Source organism: Carcharodon carcharias, chromosome 17 (genome assembly GCF_017639515.1).
Source record: "Carcharodon carcharias isolate sCarCar2 chromosome 17, sCarCar2.pri, whole genome shotgun sequence".
Classification (NCBI taxonomy): domain Eukaryota; kingdom Metazoa; phylum Chordata; class Chondrichthyes; order Lamniformes; family Lamnidae; genus Carcharodon; species Carcharodon carcharias.
In genome coordinates, this window is record NC_054483.1 from 25,893,024 (window position 1) to 25,912,839 (window position 19,816).

Below are 19,816 nucleotides of genomic sequence, written 5' to 3' on the forward strand. Positions count from 1 at the left end.
CAACCCAATTGGTTCACCAATATCCTTCATGGAATGGGAACCTGCCAGTCCTACCTACTCTGGCCTTGCCTACATGGTCAACTCTGACTGCCTTCGGACAATTAGGAAAAGCCTAAGCCACAATCAAAGAATAAAATAAAACAGCAGGACTACGCAAAATGTAAGCATAAATCCCACTTATTATTTCATTTTGGGTCTTAATAATACTCTAAATTATTTTAGGATTAAATAATCTGGCCTTTTTTCCCATCTTATAAGCATTTGTAGAGGATCATGCATGTCGATTGTATGAACTGAAGTTAAGTACACAAAAGGTAGAGGGCATTGCTTGGATGGTCACTTGAGCACATATAAAAACACATTTACTGACACAAGAGTTGAGTGGAATCAGGAGATATATACCTGTAATATTTCACTCTGTGAATAAATCTACCCAAAGTATAGATTGGCTCTGGATCTCTCTTTCACCAACTGGCAATCTGGAGTATAATGCATCTATATTTAGCATCTGACTCCCTTAAATATCAGCAAGCGTATGAACATACATACAAACTGCAAATTAAGAGCAGGCATAGGCCATTCCGCCTCTCAAGCCCTACTCTGCCATTCAATAAGACCGAGACTATGATCTGATTGTGTCCTCAACTCCACTTTCCTTCCTAACCCCAATACCCTTTGACTCCCTTGTCAGTCAAGAATCTATCGAATTCAACCTTAAAGATATTCAATGACCCTGCCTCTGCCGCTCTCTGTGGAAGGGCGGGGGGAGGTGTGGGAGTTCCACAGTCTCAAGACCCTTCCAGAGAAAAGATTTCTCCTCACCTCTGTTTTAAATGGGATACCTGTTATTTTTAAATTGTGTCCCCTAGTTCTCACCTGTCCCACAAGAGGAAACATCCTTTCAGCATTCATCAAGTCCCCTTGGGATCTTATAGTTTCCATAAGATCACCTCTCACTCTTCTAAACTCCAATGGATACATGACCAGCTTGTCCAATCAATGATATAGGACAGAAGGAAGCCTTTCAGCCCATTATGCCTGTGCCAGATACAGCAGAACACATTGACTATTGCACCATGAGCAGAAAATGCTGGAAATGTCCGCAGGTCAGGCAGCATCTGTGCAGAAACAGTTAACATTTCAGATTGTTGACCTAGTGACAGTCATGAAAAATGCTACAGATGTACCAGGTTTTAAGCAAGATCAGAGGGATAGAAAGTAGGGCTAAGGGGAAAATGTCAAAAGGCCTTTGCTAAGAGTTGAAGACAAGAATGATTAAATGTTAAAAGGAATGATGGTCCAAGAGAAACAAGAGAGGGTGGTAAAAGGACAAGTAAAACAATGCAAGATGGGTCTAGGGGAGCTGGAAATTGCAAGAGCAGAATTCTTGCCAGCACCTGCTTTCTGCTGAAACAGAAATTGTTGAACTCTATTAATCTTGGAATGTCATAAAGTGCTGAAATGAAAGCTGTGGTGTGTTCCTTCAGGATCTGTCGATAGTTAAATTTTTTATGCAAAAACTGTGCCTGCATTAGTTGGGATCTTCCTCCCAATTTCTTGGTAAAAATTTAAAGAGATGCAAACACGCATGCATGCACACGCACAAACCCCATGTGCTACTTACCTCTTGGCACACACGATATTGGTCAATGGCCCAGACTGTTGGTACATGAGTGGCCAGTAGCTGGTATTGTGTTAGGGTAGCATTGCATGCTCTCGCACAGATAAGCCTGGTCTTTCCTACTGCGTTGTCACCCACGACCACACACTTGATGGTTTCTACGTTTGGTCTTTCGTAGTCCATATTTGTATCCATCAACCATGGGCTAGACATGACAAAGAGAATGATCAAATTAAAAAAGATGCACAAATTGAAAGAGTTAAAACTACGTTTTGTTTCTTCCCACCAGATACCTAAGTTTACAGCATAGAAGGACATTCAGCACATCATGTCTGTGCCAGTTCTTTGCTGGAGCAATGAAAAATTTAATCCAACTCCTCTACTTTCCCCACATAAGCTACTTGAGCTGTACACAAATTTGCAGCAAGTTGTGACATTATTAGTGCTCTGATAATAAAAGGGAATCATGATGTTTTCTACATTACAACAGTGAACGCCTTCTGAAGTACTTCTCAAAGCACTTTGCAGGCAATGATGTCCTCAGGTTGTGAAGGGTGCTGTATGTCTATATTTGCAAGTCTTTGTTTATAAAGTAAACTGGATGTCAGAAAAAGAACTGAATTGAATTGTCTTGTAGATGAAGTTTTCTCAAAGCTCAAATACAATTCAGTCACCACTCAAATTTTAAACTCAGAGCACGAATGATCTTTTATTTAGACCACACTATATATAGATTTTCCCTGTAATCTTACACACATTGCACTCTGGTAATATTGCAGCAATGTTGCAAGGAGCTTTTCCCCTCTCATGACTATCAGCACACATAGCAGATACATTGGTACAATATTCAAGCTGCAATGAAAATTTAACTGCTTACTTACACTCCACACTGCTTGTTCTATCTGTATGAAATTTTGGAAAGCTAAGAGTTCCAGACTGTAATATAATCTTAGATGCCAGCTGGCATTTATAAATAGCACAAACATTCGTCAGGAGTTCAACTATTATGTGTATATAAGTGAATATTTCTCAGAATCCAATGTTTTTTTTTCCTCACCAGTTCTCCCTTTTGTCTGACTGAAGACACAGCTGCAATCTTCCATCTATTCAATTCATTAGATGAAAGGTTGTAGACTGTGAATTGGAGAAGTGGGACGACCCAGCACAGAATATGGTGCACAGAACATCATACTCTATCAATCAAATACAGGCCTTGATTATGTTGACAGACAACCCCAATCATGTTCAAATGCACACTTCCAGCCGATGGATCAAGATCGGGAGCAGGAGAAGCCGAAATGATTTTTCTCATACTCCTGGATAAGGCAGGTTTGGGCAAATTCTTCATGTTCTGCTGCCAATCTATTTATTATGATGTGGCAGATGATGTCTGCCAGGCAGACCAAATCCAGAAGGTAAACTTGGCCATGCTATCACAATAATTTTGCAGTTTGTATTTATTACGAGAAGATGCGTGCACTGAATTCAGAAGCAATGAGTCCACTAAGTCCTTTAGGGATTTTAAAAATTAAATTTAAAAAAAGTCTTAACAAAAAGAAAAGATGGAAAGTACATACATAAGACTACAGTTACTGACTGTGATAACAAATCTTAAAATTCCTAATTAAACTGACTGTTACACACCCCTTTTAAGGCAATAGTCCAAGATAGATAAATGAAACAGAACCAGCAAGTTAACACAGTACCCACTTGACAGTGGAACTCCAAATGGTTTTCTCCAACTTCAGTTACTGGACACAACAGATGCACAAATGGCTGAAGGCTTCTTCAAGGCTGTTTCACACACTCCTGTTAGATCTTTCATGGCCCCCACATAGCCTTCATTCTCCTTTATATACATTTCTCTCTCTTTAATATGTAAATTCCATTGTTCCATATGCCTTTGGAACTGTAACTTTCCCATAATATTAAAAACTTTTATATTGCCAATATTGTCAGTAACCTTTGGGAAAAATAAACACACTCCTTAGGCTTACTTACCTGGCTAGCTGTAAACATACTAACATCCTTTTGAAATCTAAACAATCTCTTTGCTTAACTAAAAAATACAAATTCTCTTCACACCTTACATGCTAAGACAGCATCCATGTTTACTCATTAACATTTCAAGTACATTTCTACACCTCGCTTCTTTTGATAATTTCAAGCTTGCAGTCTGCCTGACTCCAAATGTAATTAAATCACACAGACAGAACCATCTACACTCACACCCACTACAACAAACCATTAAAATATATCGAAAATTATTATACTTTCATAACAGTGCCAGCTAACCCAATGTTGGGCAAGGATTGAAACTGGGACCTCTTAGTCTACATGACTCAGTTCGTTATTGGATAAACTCACTGAGCCATGGTGCAAACCCTTACCCATTGGCTTATCATTTTTACCATACGTTTGAAGCAACCCGATTGATGAATGATGAACTTATTGGCCAGTTTTGGTAGCTAGGCTCATGATTGGTGCAGGCATTATTGAATACAATCTGGAATTACATTGTGACATCCATAGAGTTAACTGTGGCCCAGAGATAGCACTCTCATAGCTATCCCTCCTGGATGGGAAGGATTGTATCATTGGGTATCCACAGAAAGAATGAAATAGCTTAAAAGGTGGATTAGAAGCACTGGCTTCTCTCTTTTCAGATTCCTGACACAATCAGCAGATTTTTATCAGCCATCTACTTTTCATGCACTGAATGCAAAACAAAAATGCTGAAGTCCAAACTGGGCTATGATCTATTTATAGACACAGTGAGGACTCGGAAAACTGGAGTACTGTTTAAATTGTTCAGCACATCGCTCGTATCAGATCTAATTTCAGTTGCATTAGTGGCAGATAAAGCTCTCAGGTTTTTAGCTATTACATTAACCAGTATCAGATGACATTATGAAGGGCACTGCCATGGCACAATAAATTGGTGTTGCATGCAGCGTACAAGGTTGCAGTGGTTCGTGGTTTGGCATTTGGAGTTTTTCACATCAATTGAACTGTGCAATGTTATCCAGATTGGTGTTTGTGAGAGACAATCGAGTCCACGTTGCTGTGGCAACATGCTGTAGTCTGCAGCTATGGATAGTGATGGCTGAATCTCCAACTTTCATTCCATCACGTGGCTGACCAGGAATCTCAGCTGCTCTCACCGTCTGCCATTGGTGCATGTTGGAAGGATTGGTAATTGACCTGTTTGGCCATGTTCTGAATGCACCTTCCTTGACCATCATTTCCTGGGATGGGTCCAGAACCCGGGGGCTTCTGGTGCAGAGGCAGGAATACGGCCCACTGCACCACAAGACCACTATCTGGAAGGGGAACATGGGCCAGAATGTCTTTAGGTGGGTGGGGCGGGGGCAGGGAAGCGTACAATTGAAGGAGTGGGATTCCCTCTGGGTTCCTGCCCCCACTGCACAGCGCTTTTACAATGGAGTGGGCAAGGACTTACTGGCCACTTAAGGGCTGTTTCCTGCCCAGCCTCGATTTTTATGCTGGTGGGAGGATTTACCTGGCGTGGGGGAAGCCCGACAAAGAACAGGCCCAGATCTCGGATGGGGAGGGGGGATCGTCCATCAGGAGCCCCACTTCTGACTGCAGTCACAGCCCCTTAAGGTCCAGTGGCCACTGGGCCTCCCTCCCTCCCCGCCACCACCAGCCTTTCCTCCAACACCCTGATTGCACCCTTTGCATCCCCCAGGCCTTTCCCCCCCACCCCCCGGGACCCCTTAAACCAACCTTGCCCTCTGTCCCTGGGACTTAGGCTCAGGCATGTTGGTGCACTTCCTCTTCAGTTCACTGTAGCTCATCACTGCAGGGACTGAAGAGCTGCCGGCCAATCAGATTGACCAGCAGCTCTCTAAGGCAGGACTTCCTCCCGAGTTAGGGCCAGAAATCTTGACTGCAGCCACTTAACACTCAAACAAGCATGAAATGGCTGCAGGGCACTTAGAGTAGGCAGGGATATTTTCCCTGCCAATTTTTCATACGGCGGGAAGGGAGACCAGCCATCTAAAAAACTCAGGCCATAGAAAGATAGGACAGGAGGAGACCATTTAGCCCCTTATGTCTCTTCCACAATTAAGCCACAGATCAGGCATTATCTAACTGAACTATACCCACTTTTGTCCCAATTCCCTTAAGACTTTAGGATAAGGAAAATCTATCAATCTAAGATTCAAATGTACAATTGATCTAGCATCAATTCCCATTTGTGTAATTGAGTTCCAAACTTCTACAACCCTTTGTGTGTAGAGGTGCTACCTAATATCACTCCAGAAAGATTTGGCTCTAATTTTTAGGTTATGCCCTTCTGGCCTTTGATTCTCCATCCAATGGAAATAGTTTCTCTCCATTTATCCATTCTGTTCCCTTTAATATCTTGAAATCCTTGATCAAATCATTCACTAACTTATTAAATTGCAGGGAATGCAACCGGAGTTTGTGTGTACATCGGCGGAGAAGAAAAGAGTTAATGTTTCGAGTCCTCATGACCCTTCAGCAGAACTGAGTAATATTAGGAGAGGGGTGAAATATAAGCTGGTTTAAGGCTGGGGGTGGGGGGGGGGGGGGGGGGGGGGGGGGGGGGAAAGTGGGGAATGGGGGGTTGTAGGGACAAGCACGCAGTGATAGGAGCAGATAATCAAAAGATGTTACAGACAAAAGAACACAGAGGTGTTGAAGGTGGTGATATTATCTAAACGAATGTGCTAATTAAGAATGGATGGCAGGATACTCAAGGTACAGCTCTAGTGGGGGTGGGGTGGAAAGACTAACAGGGCATAAAAGGTATAGATTTAAAAATAATGGAAATAGGTGGGAAAAGAAAAATCTATATAAATTATTGGAAAAAAACAAAAGGAAGGGGGAAGAAATGGAAAGGGGGTGGGGATGGAGGAGGGAGTTCAAGCTTGAAATGTCAACTCTTTTCTTCTCCGCCGGTGCTGCCAGACCTGCTGAGTTTTTCCAGGTAATTCTGTTTTTGTTTTGGATTTCCAGCATCCGTAGTTTTTTGTTTTTATCTCTGAGTTTGTGTGTTCTCTCCTCTATGGAGTCCAGGTGTCATTCTGGTAAATCTATGCTACTCTTGCTCCAAGGCCAATATATCCTTCTCACTTTAACAAAGTGTCAAGCAGAAGCCATACTGTACATTCCTCAAAGGAAGTGAGGGAAAATTGGAATCACTCTCACCACCAATGAGCTATGATTTTGGAATTAGCCTTAGTTCAGTCAATTGCACTCTGGCTGATGAAGTAGAAAATCATGGGTTCGAGTCAAACTCTCGGAGACTTGTGTGCATAACTCAGGCTGGAACTCCCAGTGCTAGATAAGTCAGGGAGGATAAGGGGATATGACTATCAATTGCTTAAGTACAAAACTAAGGCAGGTGTTGGGGGTGACTTGTTTTCCAGAAGAGTGGTTGACTTTAAAAAAAATTGTTCACAGGGTGTCAGCGTCTCTGGCAAAGCCGGCATTTGTTACCCAGCCTTATTGGACTGGAGAAGATGGTGGTGAGCCGCCTTCTGAAACTGCAGCAGTCCTTCTGATGTTAGTACACCCACAGTGCGGTTAGGGAGGGAGTTCCAGGTATTTAAAGGAACAGCTACATAGTTCCAAGTCAGGCTGGTGAGTGACTCAGAGAGGGACTTGCAGGAGCTGGTGTTTGCATGTGTCTGCTGTCCTTGTCCTTCTAAGTGGTCAGGGTCATGGGTTTAGCAGGTGCTGTTGAACGAGTCCTGGCGAGTTGCTGCGGTGCATCTTGTAAAAGATACACACTCCTGCCACTGTGCTGAGAAGAGTGAATGTTTGAAGTGGTGGAAGAGTGTCAATCAAGCAGGTTGCTTTGCCCTGGATGGTGTCGAGTTTCTTGAGTGTTGTGGGAGCTGCACTCATCCAGGCAAGTGGAGAGTATTCCATCACACTCCTGACTTGTGCCTTGTAGATGGTGGACAGGCTTTGGGGAGTCAGGAAGTGAGTTATTCATCGCAGGATTCCTAGCCTCTGACCTGTTCTTGCAGCCTCAGTATTTATATGGCTGGTACCAGTTCAGTTTCTGGTCAGTGGCAACCTAAAATGTTGGTGGAACAAGTTGTCAACTTGTGCTGTGAATATAGATTTGCTGTTATCATTTAAAAGGGAGTTGGACGAATTCCGAGTGGCCAACATCACCTCATAGAGAAGTTATTTGGGTAGCGGGGGACAGTTTTTATTCACTACGATCTCATGAAACTTGTTTGATCATCTTTCAAACCCTGAAAACTAGTTGTAGTATTTTTCCTTTTGAGGAAAGTAAAAGTAAGACTTTCCTCACTATTGACCCTTGATTTGTTACTGGTCCAGTGGCATAACCAATTAAATATGATCATATCTGTCACTCTAATTATCGAAAGGAGTGTGCACTTGAAAAGAAATCAAGGATGAGCAACAGCTGGGCCATCTGTACATTAATGTCTTTGACTCAATACAGCAGAGCATAATATCATCCAATGCAACTAACCGTCAACCAAATGAGTCTTGCTAATAGAACCAAGGGCGACTGAATATGTTATCACCATCTGGAACCACCTGCCAATTTGAAAGCATTTCAAATCACCTCCCCAAGCTCTGATATGCACAGGCACCCACACAATGAGCTGTTTACACTTGCAGATTAAAGTTATACTTACTATTTGCAGCAGTTCATTTCTCCACAGTCCCCCTCTCTAGCAATTCTCTTTTTTCCCCTCTTTTAATGGCAACAATTCCACACTCACCTGAGCGTGTCTGCAATCTTACCCAAACAGGAGCCCAAATACAGCATGGTTGGACTACTTATGGGCCATTCCTCTGATCCTTTGCTCAAGCAACATTGACACTAACCAGCAGCAGTCACTGGATAGCAATCAGGATTAAAAGCCTGGCAGATTTTTACCATCTCTTGACCAGGAGTATGGAACTAAAACTGTACCACCCCTACTGCGAAATAGACTGAGGTCAGCTAACTCAGGAAAGGGATTACTTAATCAAAAAAAGATATAGCCTTTATAGGCATAGCGCCAGATAGACAGTATTGAATGTGTCACCAGGCATACCTCCCGCCCAATATTCAGTTGTAGCATTTCGGATGACTGACTATTAAGCAGGGAGTACGATAGATGGCCCATGCAATGCTACTTTTATCGTGATGGCACAGATGTCTCATTCCTACCCCTTAAGATGCTCATTGCTTTTTAAAAAAAAACTATTTTGCTTTCGTGGGAATTAGGTTTGCGGGTTTCCTATTAATGGACTTTGCTGCTCACGATCTGAAAGCTGTCATTTATTTTACTGTCCATCTTTGCAGCTGATATATGACCCTGAACTAACAAAGTTCCTCACTTCCAGTAAACTGCGCATAAGGATTTCCAGTGACTTTGCCTCAGTTTTCTATGAATTCCGATAGAGTTGTGCAAAACATGGAAACTGTCTGAGCACCATAGTACATTCAAAATAGTGAGAAAGAAAGTGAAATTCTTCCCTTACCAAAATCGGCAGCTGACTGGAAACTTGCGACAGCTTGAATTTATAGAATGCATTTCACATAGCAGAACTTCCCAAAGTTCTTCACAGCTGCATTATCCAACACCAAGCCACAAAAGGACAGGCGACCAAAAGCTTGGTCAAAGCAGCTTTTAAGGAACATCTTAAAGAAGGAAGGATGGATGGAAAGGCGAAGAGGATTCGAGAGAGCAGAGTTTTAGACGAGCTCAAGTTTCCTAGATGGGAGGCGGCCAAGAAAGCATTGTAATAGTTAATGCTGCCCAGGTGCCAGGTGTCACACTGCCAAGCTTAGGGGATCAGGGCAGGGATGAGGCTAGCCACTTATCACCCCGCCTCCTGTCCCACCACCACCAACCATGCCTTCCCCCCCCCCCCCCACCAAACCCTCAGTTCGATGTCCACTCCCTGTTAAAATGAGGCTGTCATCATTTTTCTATGCTTACATACTTGTGTAACTGTGAAAAGATTGTTGCATCTGTATTGTTTTTAAGTATGGCATATTTGATGTGTCTTAGTGCTCCTATGCATTATTCATCCTATCAATGACTTCACTTTAGCTACGACACCATGCATTTTTTAATCTTTAAAGCAGGCAGGATAATGTTGCAAGACTTTTCACGTGAAATCAGATGGTATTATGTCCTGGCCAATAATCGTCTCTCAAACAACATTACTAAAGCATATTATCTGGTCATTTTCACACTGCTGCTTGTGGAATGCTGTGATCCAATCAGCCGCTGCATGTCCTCGTTTGCAGCAGTGACTGCGCTTCTAAAGTGCTGTGTGGGGCTGTGGGACATCTTGAGGTGGTGAAAGGCATTATACAAAAGCAAGTTCTTTCTGTTGTGTCAAAAGAAGTTGCATTTTAGCCTTTTAGCTCTGAAGAAGAGTCATATGGACTTGAACCATTAACTCTGTTTCTCTCTCCACAGGTGCTGCCAGACCTGCTGAGCTTTTCCTGCATTTTCTGTTTTTATTTCAGATTTGCAGCTTCCGCAGTATTTTGCTTTAATCATTGCCTTTATATAGCAGTTGATCATGTCCTTGGGATGTCCCAAACTAATTCACAGCCAATCTATTACTTTTGGACTTGCAGTTGAACTCAATATTGATTCCAAAAAGTCATACAGTGCCAAGTTGAACCTTCTCGCTTACATTAGGGAGACCAAACTCAGATTGGGTAATTGCTTTCCTTAACACATCCATTCAGTTCACAAGCTTGACACAGAGCTTGTCATTTTAATTCTCTGCCCCGCTCCCACCCCAGACCATTCTGTCCTCCGTCTCCAACACTTTTGCAAAGAAGTCCGAGGTACAGAACTTCATCTTTCCATTAAGACACTTCCAAACAGCCTTCCAAACTCAAAAGCAAGTTCAACAACGTCAGATCATAAGCACTGTTTCCATTTCTCAAAAAGCAGGTGCTGCTAACGGTTCTGCTGTTGTCATTTACAGGTCTTCGAAACGCAACAATTTTGATGTTTTTCTTGTCTCATGGCCGTCCTTTTACAACTTGCACCCAGATCCCTTTAGTCACTGTATCACTCCTGCCTTCCACCTGACCACACATCTCCCCTTTTGTTCTTTCCTCCCCTCTCCCTCCCTCTGGACTTGCTTAAGTACTATTACATTTCTAACATTGTCCACTTCTTACGAAACATCACCAACCCCAAACTCTTACCTCTGTTTTGCTCTCTCCACAGACGCTGCATGGCCTATGTATTTCTAGCATTTTCTGCTTTTGGCTTATTTTTCACCATCTGCAGTATTTTGTTTCTGTACTTATGGCAGCTATTTTTTTTTACCGTCATGGATGATGAGTAAGAAAAGGAAACCAACACATACAGATTAAAGCTTTTGTGAGAATAACATGTTGAAAATATTAATTGCACAATGCTGCACATCGCAGAGTGCAAGGCAATGTTCAAATGCATCGAGGAAATCAAATTCAGAGAGTTCAGCTTTGGGAAAAGCTTTCTGCAGCTGAATTAAATGCAATCTCTTAAGAATGAAATAGTACGAAGTACAGGCACAGTGGAACACAATCATTAAGATACAGAATTAGCTGTATGAAGTGGAAGGAGGCTTGTACAGAGTATAAACACCAGTACAGATCTATTGGGTCAAATGGCCCTGAAATTATGCTGTGGGCGAACAGGTTCCCCTTAAATACTCCTGTTTCATATTTTAATCAAGGTGTTGAGTTTTGACAAATTAACACCTCAGCTGAAGTATTGGAGGAAAGAGTCTGAGGCGAGTATGTCTTAGTGTTTGTCTGGGAATAATCACACAGTGCAATTTCGGAAGCTGCTGTTTGAAACTTGGTTAAAAGAACACTGAAAGATGTCTCAATCAGCTGAGCTTTGCTAAATACTCTACTTTCAAAAAACTTCATATTTTTCTTTAAATCTCCTGATTTTCACAGACCAGATTAACGGATGATATACTTTTATAGGACAATTCAATGAGGATGGATATTCAGAAAGAGAGACTTTCGAATTGATCCAGATAATTATTAATAATGTTAGATGATATTGTGCTTCGAACATGAAGACTTATTTCCTAACTTAGAAGCCAGTCTAAGCAGCAATAGTTATTACTGATTCCTGTTCACTCTGCCAACATTCCTGGTTTATTTTTTTGAATTCCAAAAGGCCAGGAATAAACTTTGCTTTTGTCAGTCGACCATGTAAAAGTATATTGAATAGGGAGTAGTGTTCCACACACACTTGAAAAAGTGGTCTATCTAATTTCAGTCAAGGAAATCACATGGCTTGTGGGTGGGGTGTTGGGTATCTATTCTGATGCACATGGCATTTCAGATGGTTGGAGGAGGCTGAAAGGACCAGAGGGTCTTCCTGTCCCTTGCCGGTCAGACACTTTTCTGCTTCCAAGTTGTGATTGGCATCATTTTTGTGGCATATTATTCATGAACTGGATAATGGGGTTTTATGGGTGACAGAGAGGAAAATCTATGCAGTTTAAAGAGGTAGCTAGCTGTAGTGCAGTTTGTTCATAAATATCTCTCCTAGTTGCACCAAAAATACAGCAGGTTAAGGTAGCTTAGTGAGAAGTACTTAACGTTTCCAGAATGGGTGTACAGAAGCTAAGTATATTGCAGCCTCATGTCTGTGGGTGTAGAACTAGCACCCTGTGGTGCCAATCAGCAATCCCAGCTGTCAGTCCCTGACTTCATCTCCTTAGCATTTCTACCGAAATGTCTTGAATCCCACGCATCAAGTCCACGACAACTGTGGCTTGGTCGGAAAGTGGGAGCAAGCAGGTTGACATCAGCCACATTGGATTTGAAAAGTACACAAAATATTGGCAGGGCACAATTTGATTTCTGTCCCAGATATCAACACAAGTATTGATCATGTATAACTTCACAAATCTGAGGTTCAGTGCGTAGCACTCTCACGTGTCAGTCAGTAAGTTCAAGTCCCACTTCAGGACTTGAGAGCATATACAAAAAAAAATCAAGACTGATACTCTTGTGCGGTACTGCGGGAGTACCATCTGAGGTGCTTTCTTTAGGATTAGAGGTTAAACTGAGTTCCTCTCAGATGAGCATAAAAGATCCCTTGACAATAGCAAGGGTGTTACCCCTGGTGTCCTCTATCACCATCACAAAATGTCTGGTCATTATCATATTGCCATTTTTGCGAGCTTGCTCTGTGCAAATTGGCTACAGTGTTTCCTACACTTCATAAACTATAAAGCGCTCTGGCAAGTCTGGTGGTCATGAAAGGTGCTAGGTAAATCTAAGGCTTTTTCTCATTTCTTTCCATAAGTTGTTAGGTGACACTAAATAAAGCTCCGATAAACAGCACCGTGAATTAATGTACAACAGTATCTTGAAAAGTAATAAGTCCGGCACTCTGTTATAAAAGAGCTGTCTTCAAAAATCATTCAGTTTGCAGATCAGGCCATCTGCCCCAAACAATATTTTGCTTTGCACATTTGTTCTCAACTTCAAATGTTGAATTACATGTCTAATTTATAATAGAACATCTGATGAGGAACCTGTCACTGGCTGTGAAGCTATTTTTGGTCTAATGTGCCATCACATTATTTGGTAGCATGACAGGCGACAAAGACACTTGAGCAGGTAGAGAAAGGGCACAAAACAAAAAAATCAGGTATCCATATCATTTGGTAGCAGTGTCACTCAGTGTCTTGTTGCAAGCTGTCACGGAACATCTGCAGAGAGCTACTCATAGTTCACCTGTGCTCTTGGTCCACAATCCAATATTCTTATTGGAACACTATATATAAACTGTGAATTATGAGAGAGCTGTTGAACGCATGTGCGAGGCATGTTAACACATTTTAAGGCAAAAGTTATTTACTTTTCCCAGTTGCAAGATATTTTCATGATTGATAAACCAGAATTGTGAAAGTGTGGGCAACTGCTTTAAGAATTTCCTCAATGTAATGGAGATACTCAGGGGGTGGATTTAAGCCAATCTGCCCATCAGAAATGTAAAGTCATTGGGCAGAGTGTAAAAGTAGTGTTTCTCCCAATCCCGCACATTTCTCAGTTGGGGAGTTAACAACAGCAACTTTAACATCATATTACATCTCAAGACTCTTCACAGGACCGCTAATTAAGAAAATATTACACCAAGCCCCTTAAGGACATATTAGCTCAGATGACCTAAAGCTTGGTCAAAGAATTAGGTTTTATGGAGCGTCTTAAAGTTGGAAAGCAAGGGATAGAGCCAAAGAGATTTAAGGAGAGAATTCCAGAGGTTAGGCTTAGTCAGCTGAAGACACAGTCACCTATGGCGGAGTGATTAAAAGCAGGGACGCTCAAGAGACCAGAATTGGATGAATGCAGATATCTCAGAGAATTGTGGGTCTGGAGGAGATTACAAAGATAGCGAGAGGGCGAGGCCACAGAGGGATTTGAAAACACGGATGAGAGTTTTAAAATCAAGAGGATGCATGACCGGCAGCTGATGTTGGTCAGTGAGCACAGAGGCAATAGGTGAATAGGACTTAGTGCAAGTTAAGACATGGGCAGCAGCAGCTCACATGGAGTAGAATGTGGCTGGTCAGCCCGAAGTGAGGTTAAAATGACCCCCTACAGTGAGAGCAAATGAGGGTAATTGTTGGCCTGACACTAAAGCCCTCAGGTTGAAATCATCGTGCAATCTTCATTGACTGTTATGGGGTCAAAAGACATGGGAGCAGAAGTAGGCCATTCAGCCCGTCGAGTCTGCTCTGCCATTCAATGAGATCATGGCTGAGCTGATAATCCTCAACTCCACTTCCCTGCCTTTACCCCATAACACTTGATTCCTTACTAATTAAAAATCTGTCTACCTAAGGGCAGAAGCAACTTAGCAGCAGTAGTCACACAAATTAAATTGTAGCATCTCCCTTATAGAAAATAACACATTCCTATTGATGTAGCAGTTCCAAAATAGTTTCTTTTGGCTTTGATCTATCAGGAGCAGATCTATCATATACAAGTCTCAAATAACTTCAAACTTATTCAATCTTGCCTCCAAGATTATTAAGGAGAATTAAAAATCAAACAGACCAGGAATCAAAGCTGAAGGTTATGGTTCGAAGAAGAGTCATACAGACTCAAAACGTTCACTCTGTTTCTCTCTCCACAGATGCTGCCAGACCTGCTGAGCTTTTCCAGCATTTTCTGTTTGTATTTCTGATCTCCAGTATCCACAATATTTTGCTTTTACTTTAATCAAAGCTGGAAACTCCCTCGTCCACCTGCTGTACTCTATGCTGGGCTGTGTATTCACTACATTAACTTAATCATTAAAATAAACTTTGTGCATGTTATTATAATTAAAAACTCATTTGAATTATCTTGCTTTCTTGTTGTAAATATTGAGTTTCCATCACATATTACTAACAGCATCACAGCAGCCTGAGCAGTTTTTTCCTAGTGTCCTAGCCCATTTTTGTCCCTCAACATCACTAAAACAGGTTATCTGATCATGTATCCCATTGCATTTTGTGGGGCTTTGCTGTGCTCAAATTGACGACCAAATTTTTCAATATTTCAAAGGTAACTACGCTTCTAAAGTGCTTCATTGGCTGTAAAGCGCTTTAGTCATGAAAGGTGCTATTTAATTCCAACTTCTTTTATTTCCTTCACCTTAGGATGGCTGAGTAGACAACAGTGGGCACTTTCCCTCAAGCCTGCTTAGCAATAATTTTGACACAAGAAAATCACAGCAGTAAATTACAATGCGGAATACATGCACAAGATGCCCTTCAGGGATGGAATCCTGCCATCCTTACTTTCATGTCACTCCAGTCCCACACTATGCAGTTGGGTACTTACCAATGTCACCCACACTCGAAGAACAACTAAAAGTTGGTGAAGTAAAACTGTGTGTGGGTACTGTGGAATAACAGGATCAGGCTCATCCATGATACTCTTGATAATTTATTTGCCTCCCGATACTCAGGTATCAAACCACTCACCCCCACATCACCCACCCCCTCCCCTACCCCACACAAACACACACACACAGACCACTTGGGCAAGGCAATAAAAACTGAAGTGGGGGTAAGCAAAAGCCTACTGTAAGATTAAAACTTGCATCTTCTACAGTAGTTTGTAGAGACACAGGGATAGAAGAAGGCCAGTCATGCCCTCCAACCTGTTCCACCATTCAGTCAGATCATGGCTGACCTGCGTTTTAGCTCAATCCACCGATTCTGGTTCCATAACCCTTACCTTCCCGAGTCTCAAATGCAAGTCAAATTGGTGTCACCCTAACCTGTACTGTGCATTAGAACTGGTGTACAAAGCCTAATCTGCGAGGATTACTGATTTGTTAAATTTTACAATGGATGTTTTGTGTTCTAGCATGTGAATAATTACATGTTGAGTCATTTACTAAAACTGTTCTGACTAATGTTTGAAATCTACAAACAGTAATAAAGAAACTGAGTTACGTCAACTGTTTTGCTTTGTGTCTGGCTCTCGTGGCTTTACAATGGAAATATTTACCCACTTTAGCATAGTTTTTAAAGTTTAAATGCATGTAAAAAAAATACATTAAATTGCAAATAACCAGTGGACAGGAGTGCATTGACAAGTATGGAACCAAATAGGGCTAGCTGGTGGTCTCATGGTAACACCACTGGACTCGTCATCCAAAGGCCCAAGTAAATGCCCCAGAGGGTGGGGGGGTTCACATCCCACCCGAGCAGCTGGTGGAATTTAAATTTAATCGAGAGTTAATATCAGAAGTTTTGCCATCAAAGTATCATGAATTTTTATTTAAAAAAAACATCTGGGAGGGAAATCTGCCATCCTTGCCTGGTCTGGCCGACATATGACTCCAGACTCACAATAATGTGGCTGACTCTTAACTACCCTCTGACATGATTGAGCAATCCACTCAGTTCAAGGGCAATTCGGCATGGGATGGCTGGCCTTGCAGGTGACACACACCCCATGAAAGAATTAAAAAAGAATTATTGTCGCCCTGATGAACTTTGTCCGCTCTTGTCATTTTTAGGATAACACGATTGTACTTATCTATCACATGGTTAGACAGCATCTCTGAAATGCATAATTCATAATCAAATCTGTACGTACATTCCTTTCGCACGCAAAAAAAAATAAAGGTTGAATCTATTTTTAAAGAGTTGCATTAATTCTTCGCACAAATTGTACAAAGCGAGTGACCCACAAGAGATAAGACTGATACCAGAGATATTCGGCCACGGCAGGAAAAGAATGTGATTCACGTGAATGTTTTAATCTCTTTTTTTTAAATTAAAAAAAATATTAATCCTTCCTTCCTGTAGCGCTGGACAGATGTAGGGGACCGACAAAGACTTAAAACTCACACGAGATGTTCGGCTCGGGCAGGAAATCAGAAGCGACCGAAATATTCTCTCCCTCTGGGGCTGTGTGGGTAAGGCTCCATCCATCGCCCAGTTACTGAGAGACGATATCCAAGCCCTCAAGCTTTTGTGCACAGAAATACTCTGGTCTGTACTCAGAGCAGAGTCCATATCCAGATTTCCTGTTACCAAGACAACCAGCTCAATTTAGCCACTGATGGGCCAGGACAGACCCTTGACAGAAAGGGAAAAAAATGCACCTTTCCGAAAATAGAAGCGGAGAAATACAAATATACAGATATATACGCGCACATATCCTGGGGGGGGGGGGGAAGAGAAAAAATAATAATAAAATTGGCAACTCACCCTTTTGAATGGTAAATCTTCCTTCAATGAGGAAGTAGATTCGCCTCGCCTCTCCCTCCCTCAGTGAATCGCAGGAATCTCAGTCATTGTATCCATTTGAAGAGTGTGGCAATTAGAAACAAACCATTCGGCATTGTAGCAAAATGAATGGCTTCACGCTGTAAACTAAAACATAAAAACGATCGCGCAACAAATCACTGAAGAAATCATGTTTCCGCAGAAAATACAGCGCCCTGCGTATGGCTAGTGAATGGAAGTATTAAAGCAGGCGGAGATATATTAAATATATTAAACGAGATCTTTTTTTTCCCCCTTCCATTAAAACCATCCGCTAAAATCGGCCCACGCTGCAGATATTGCTTCATTCATAAAAATAAAAAGATTCTGCAGCGAATTGAGTGCAAGGCGCTGGAAGGGACTGTCCCCGCCTCCTTTCACCGTGCCCATTGGCTCCGATGCGACCCCGCCCACAACTTCGTCACAAAGGCTTTTTTCTCCCGATTGGCCCGCGATAACGTCCATCATCCGACACCCGCCAGCACCGGAAGGGTAGGAACCCCCACCTCTGAAACAGAAAATACTCAAGTGTCCAAGGCACAAGTCCGGGGACGCAAACAGTCCTGGAACACATACTCACTCCTACAGTGAAAACTCATGCTCCGGGTGTTTCATTCAATTCTGACCAATCGCCCCCTCCCCTGTTCGCAAAAATAGACAATTGGAGCAAGCAGGGCTCTGGATATTTTTAAAAAATAGCTTCTGTCTTCTTTCTCCCACCGGGCGCCTGCAATACTTTTGGACACTTGAGTTGCTGTTCGATGAGGAGCAGACACATTTCGCGCACTTGCGAATGAGCCGGACCGGCTGTTGATCTTGCATCGCTGCTGTGTGAAATTAAAAGAGAGAAACCTGCCTCCGTCATTCCGTTTCTTTTCCAAGGGTGGAGAAAACGTCTTTTTAAAAAAATAATAAAATCCCCTGTGGTGCTTCAAATCCAACTCTTGCTTTTTCTTCACCCGAATAACATTTTCCACCATCCCCGTTTAGCCCGGACATCATACCCAGCGGTGACACCACTCGCGTACAGTAAGAATCATCCCTGAAGGAGCTTTCAGCTCCGACAACACAAACTCACACAATTCGTACTTTGGAATTTTGCACCTTACAAGGTGACGAGCTGTCCATCGTCGATTGAAGGCCGTGGGGTTTCGATCTAGTCGGCTGTAATTTTTTTCTCTAACCTCTCATTTGTCTGGCTATAAATCGATTTTATTCAAAAACTTCCCGAGTTACTTAGCTGACCATCCAGTAGACACTGGATGTTTAAAAATGACCTGTCACCGTGGTACATCCCAAATTTCGAGGACACAGGAAAATGTGCAAGTTTTATGATTGGTGAAGCGATTGTCTGGGTATCTCATACACTCCAATTCCTTTGTATGGAGGTTAACTATATTTAAAAAAGAATAATATTTCTAAACTCTATTGCAAAAGATAAAACCGAAAATGAAACAGTATCGAATGTAACCCCATGGCTAACCTGAGATCATCAGTGAAATAGTGACGATGCAGCTCCGAGGTCAGGTCCTAGTTCGAGACTATCTCACACTGTTATGAATTGTAACAATAACTTGCATTTACATAGTACCTTCAACATAGTATAACAGGAACACCGAGCAATACAGATATGAGGCTTGGTCAAAGAGGTCAGGTTCAAGGAGGGCTTTACAGGAGAAAGAGTCAGGGAGAGATTGCAAGGGAATTTCAGTGCTCAGGGCCCCAGACCGCTGAAGACACGGCCACCAGTTGTCGTGTGATGGAAATCGGTGGTGTGCGAGAGGCCAGAATTGCGGGAGTGCAGAGATCTCGGGAGCACTGTTGGGTGCGAGGTGAGATTTCGGAGACAGAGAGGGTTCGGGGTGGAGGAGATGACTGAGATATGGAGGGTTGTAGGTGTTGTAGGAGGTTACAGAGATAGCGAAGGTAGTAGGGGCCCGAGGAAGTTACAAAGATAGTGAGGGTAGTAGGGGCGGAGGAAGTTACAGAGATAGGGAGGGTTGTAGGCACTGTAGGAGGTTACAGAGATAGGGAAGGTTGTAGGGGCTGTAGGAGGTTACAGAGATAGGGAGGGTGGTAGGGGCTGTAGGAGGTTACAGAGATAGGGAAGGTTGTAGGGGCTGTAGGAGGTTACAGAGATAGGGAGGGTAGCAAGTGCTGTAGGAGGTTACAGAGATAGGGAGGGTTGTAGGGGCTGGAGGAGGTTACATAAATAGGGAGGGCTGTAGGGCTCAAGGAGTATAGAGAGATAGGGAGGGGGGACAGCACAGAAACTTTGGAAAAAACATGAGAATATTATAAATCTAGCTCAATTTGAGTGTTTCAAAGATTCCTTGATGACCTTTTAATTTAGAAAAAAAGACTTGCATTTATTTAGCACCTTTCACAACATCAGGATGT

General features: G+C 42.4%; 1 protein-coding gene across 3 annotated transcripts in view; it reads right to left on the reverse strand.

The window, feature by feature from the left end:
- LOC121290189 (rho-related BTB domain-containing protein 2-like) overlaps positions 1-18,167 on the reverse strand; it is a 59,669-nt gene extending 41,502 nt beyond the window's left edge. For 2 of the 3 annotated variants that reach the window (XM_041210447.1, XM_041210449.1), the window contains exons 1-2: positions 17,360-18,167; positions 1,625-1,826 (exon numbers count right to left, since the gene is read on the reverse strand). In XM_041210447.1, the coding sequence (XP_041066381.1) occupies positions 1,625-1,816 (192 nt within the window). In that variant the 5' untranslated portion in view covers positions 1,817-1,826; positions 17,360-18,167. Of the gene's footprint in view, positions 1-1,624; positions 1,827-16,996; positions 17,136-17,359 lie in introns of those variants that run through there. The other variant, XM_041210448.1, reaches the window with a different exon arrangement.
- Between the last annotated feature and the right edge of the window lie 1,649 nt (positions 18,168-19,816).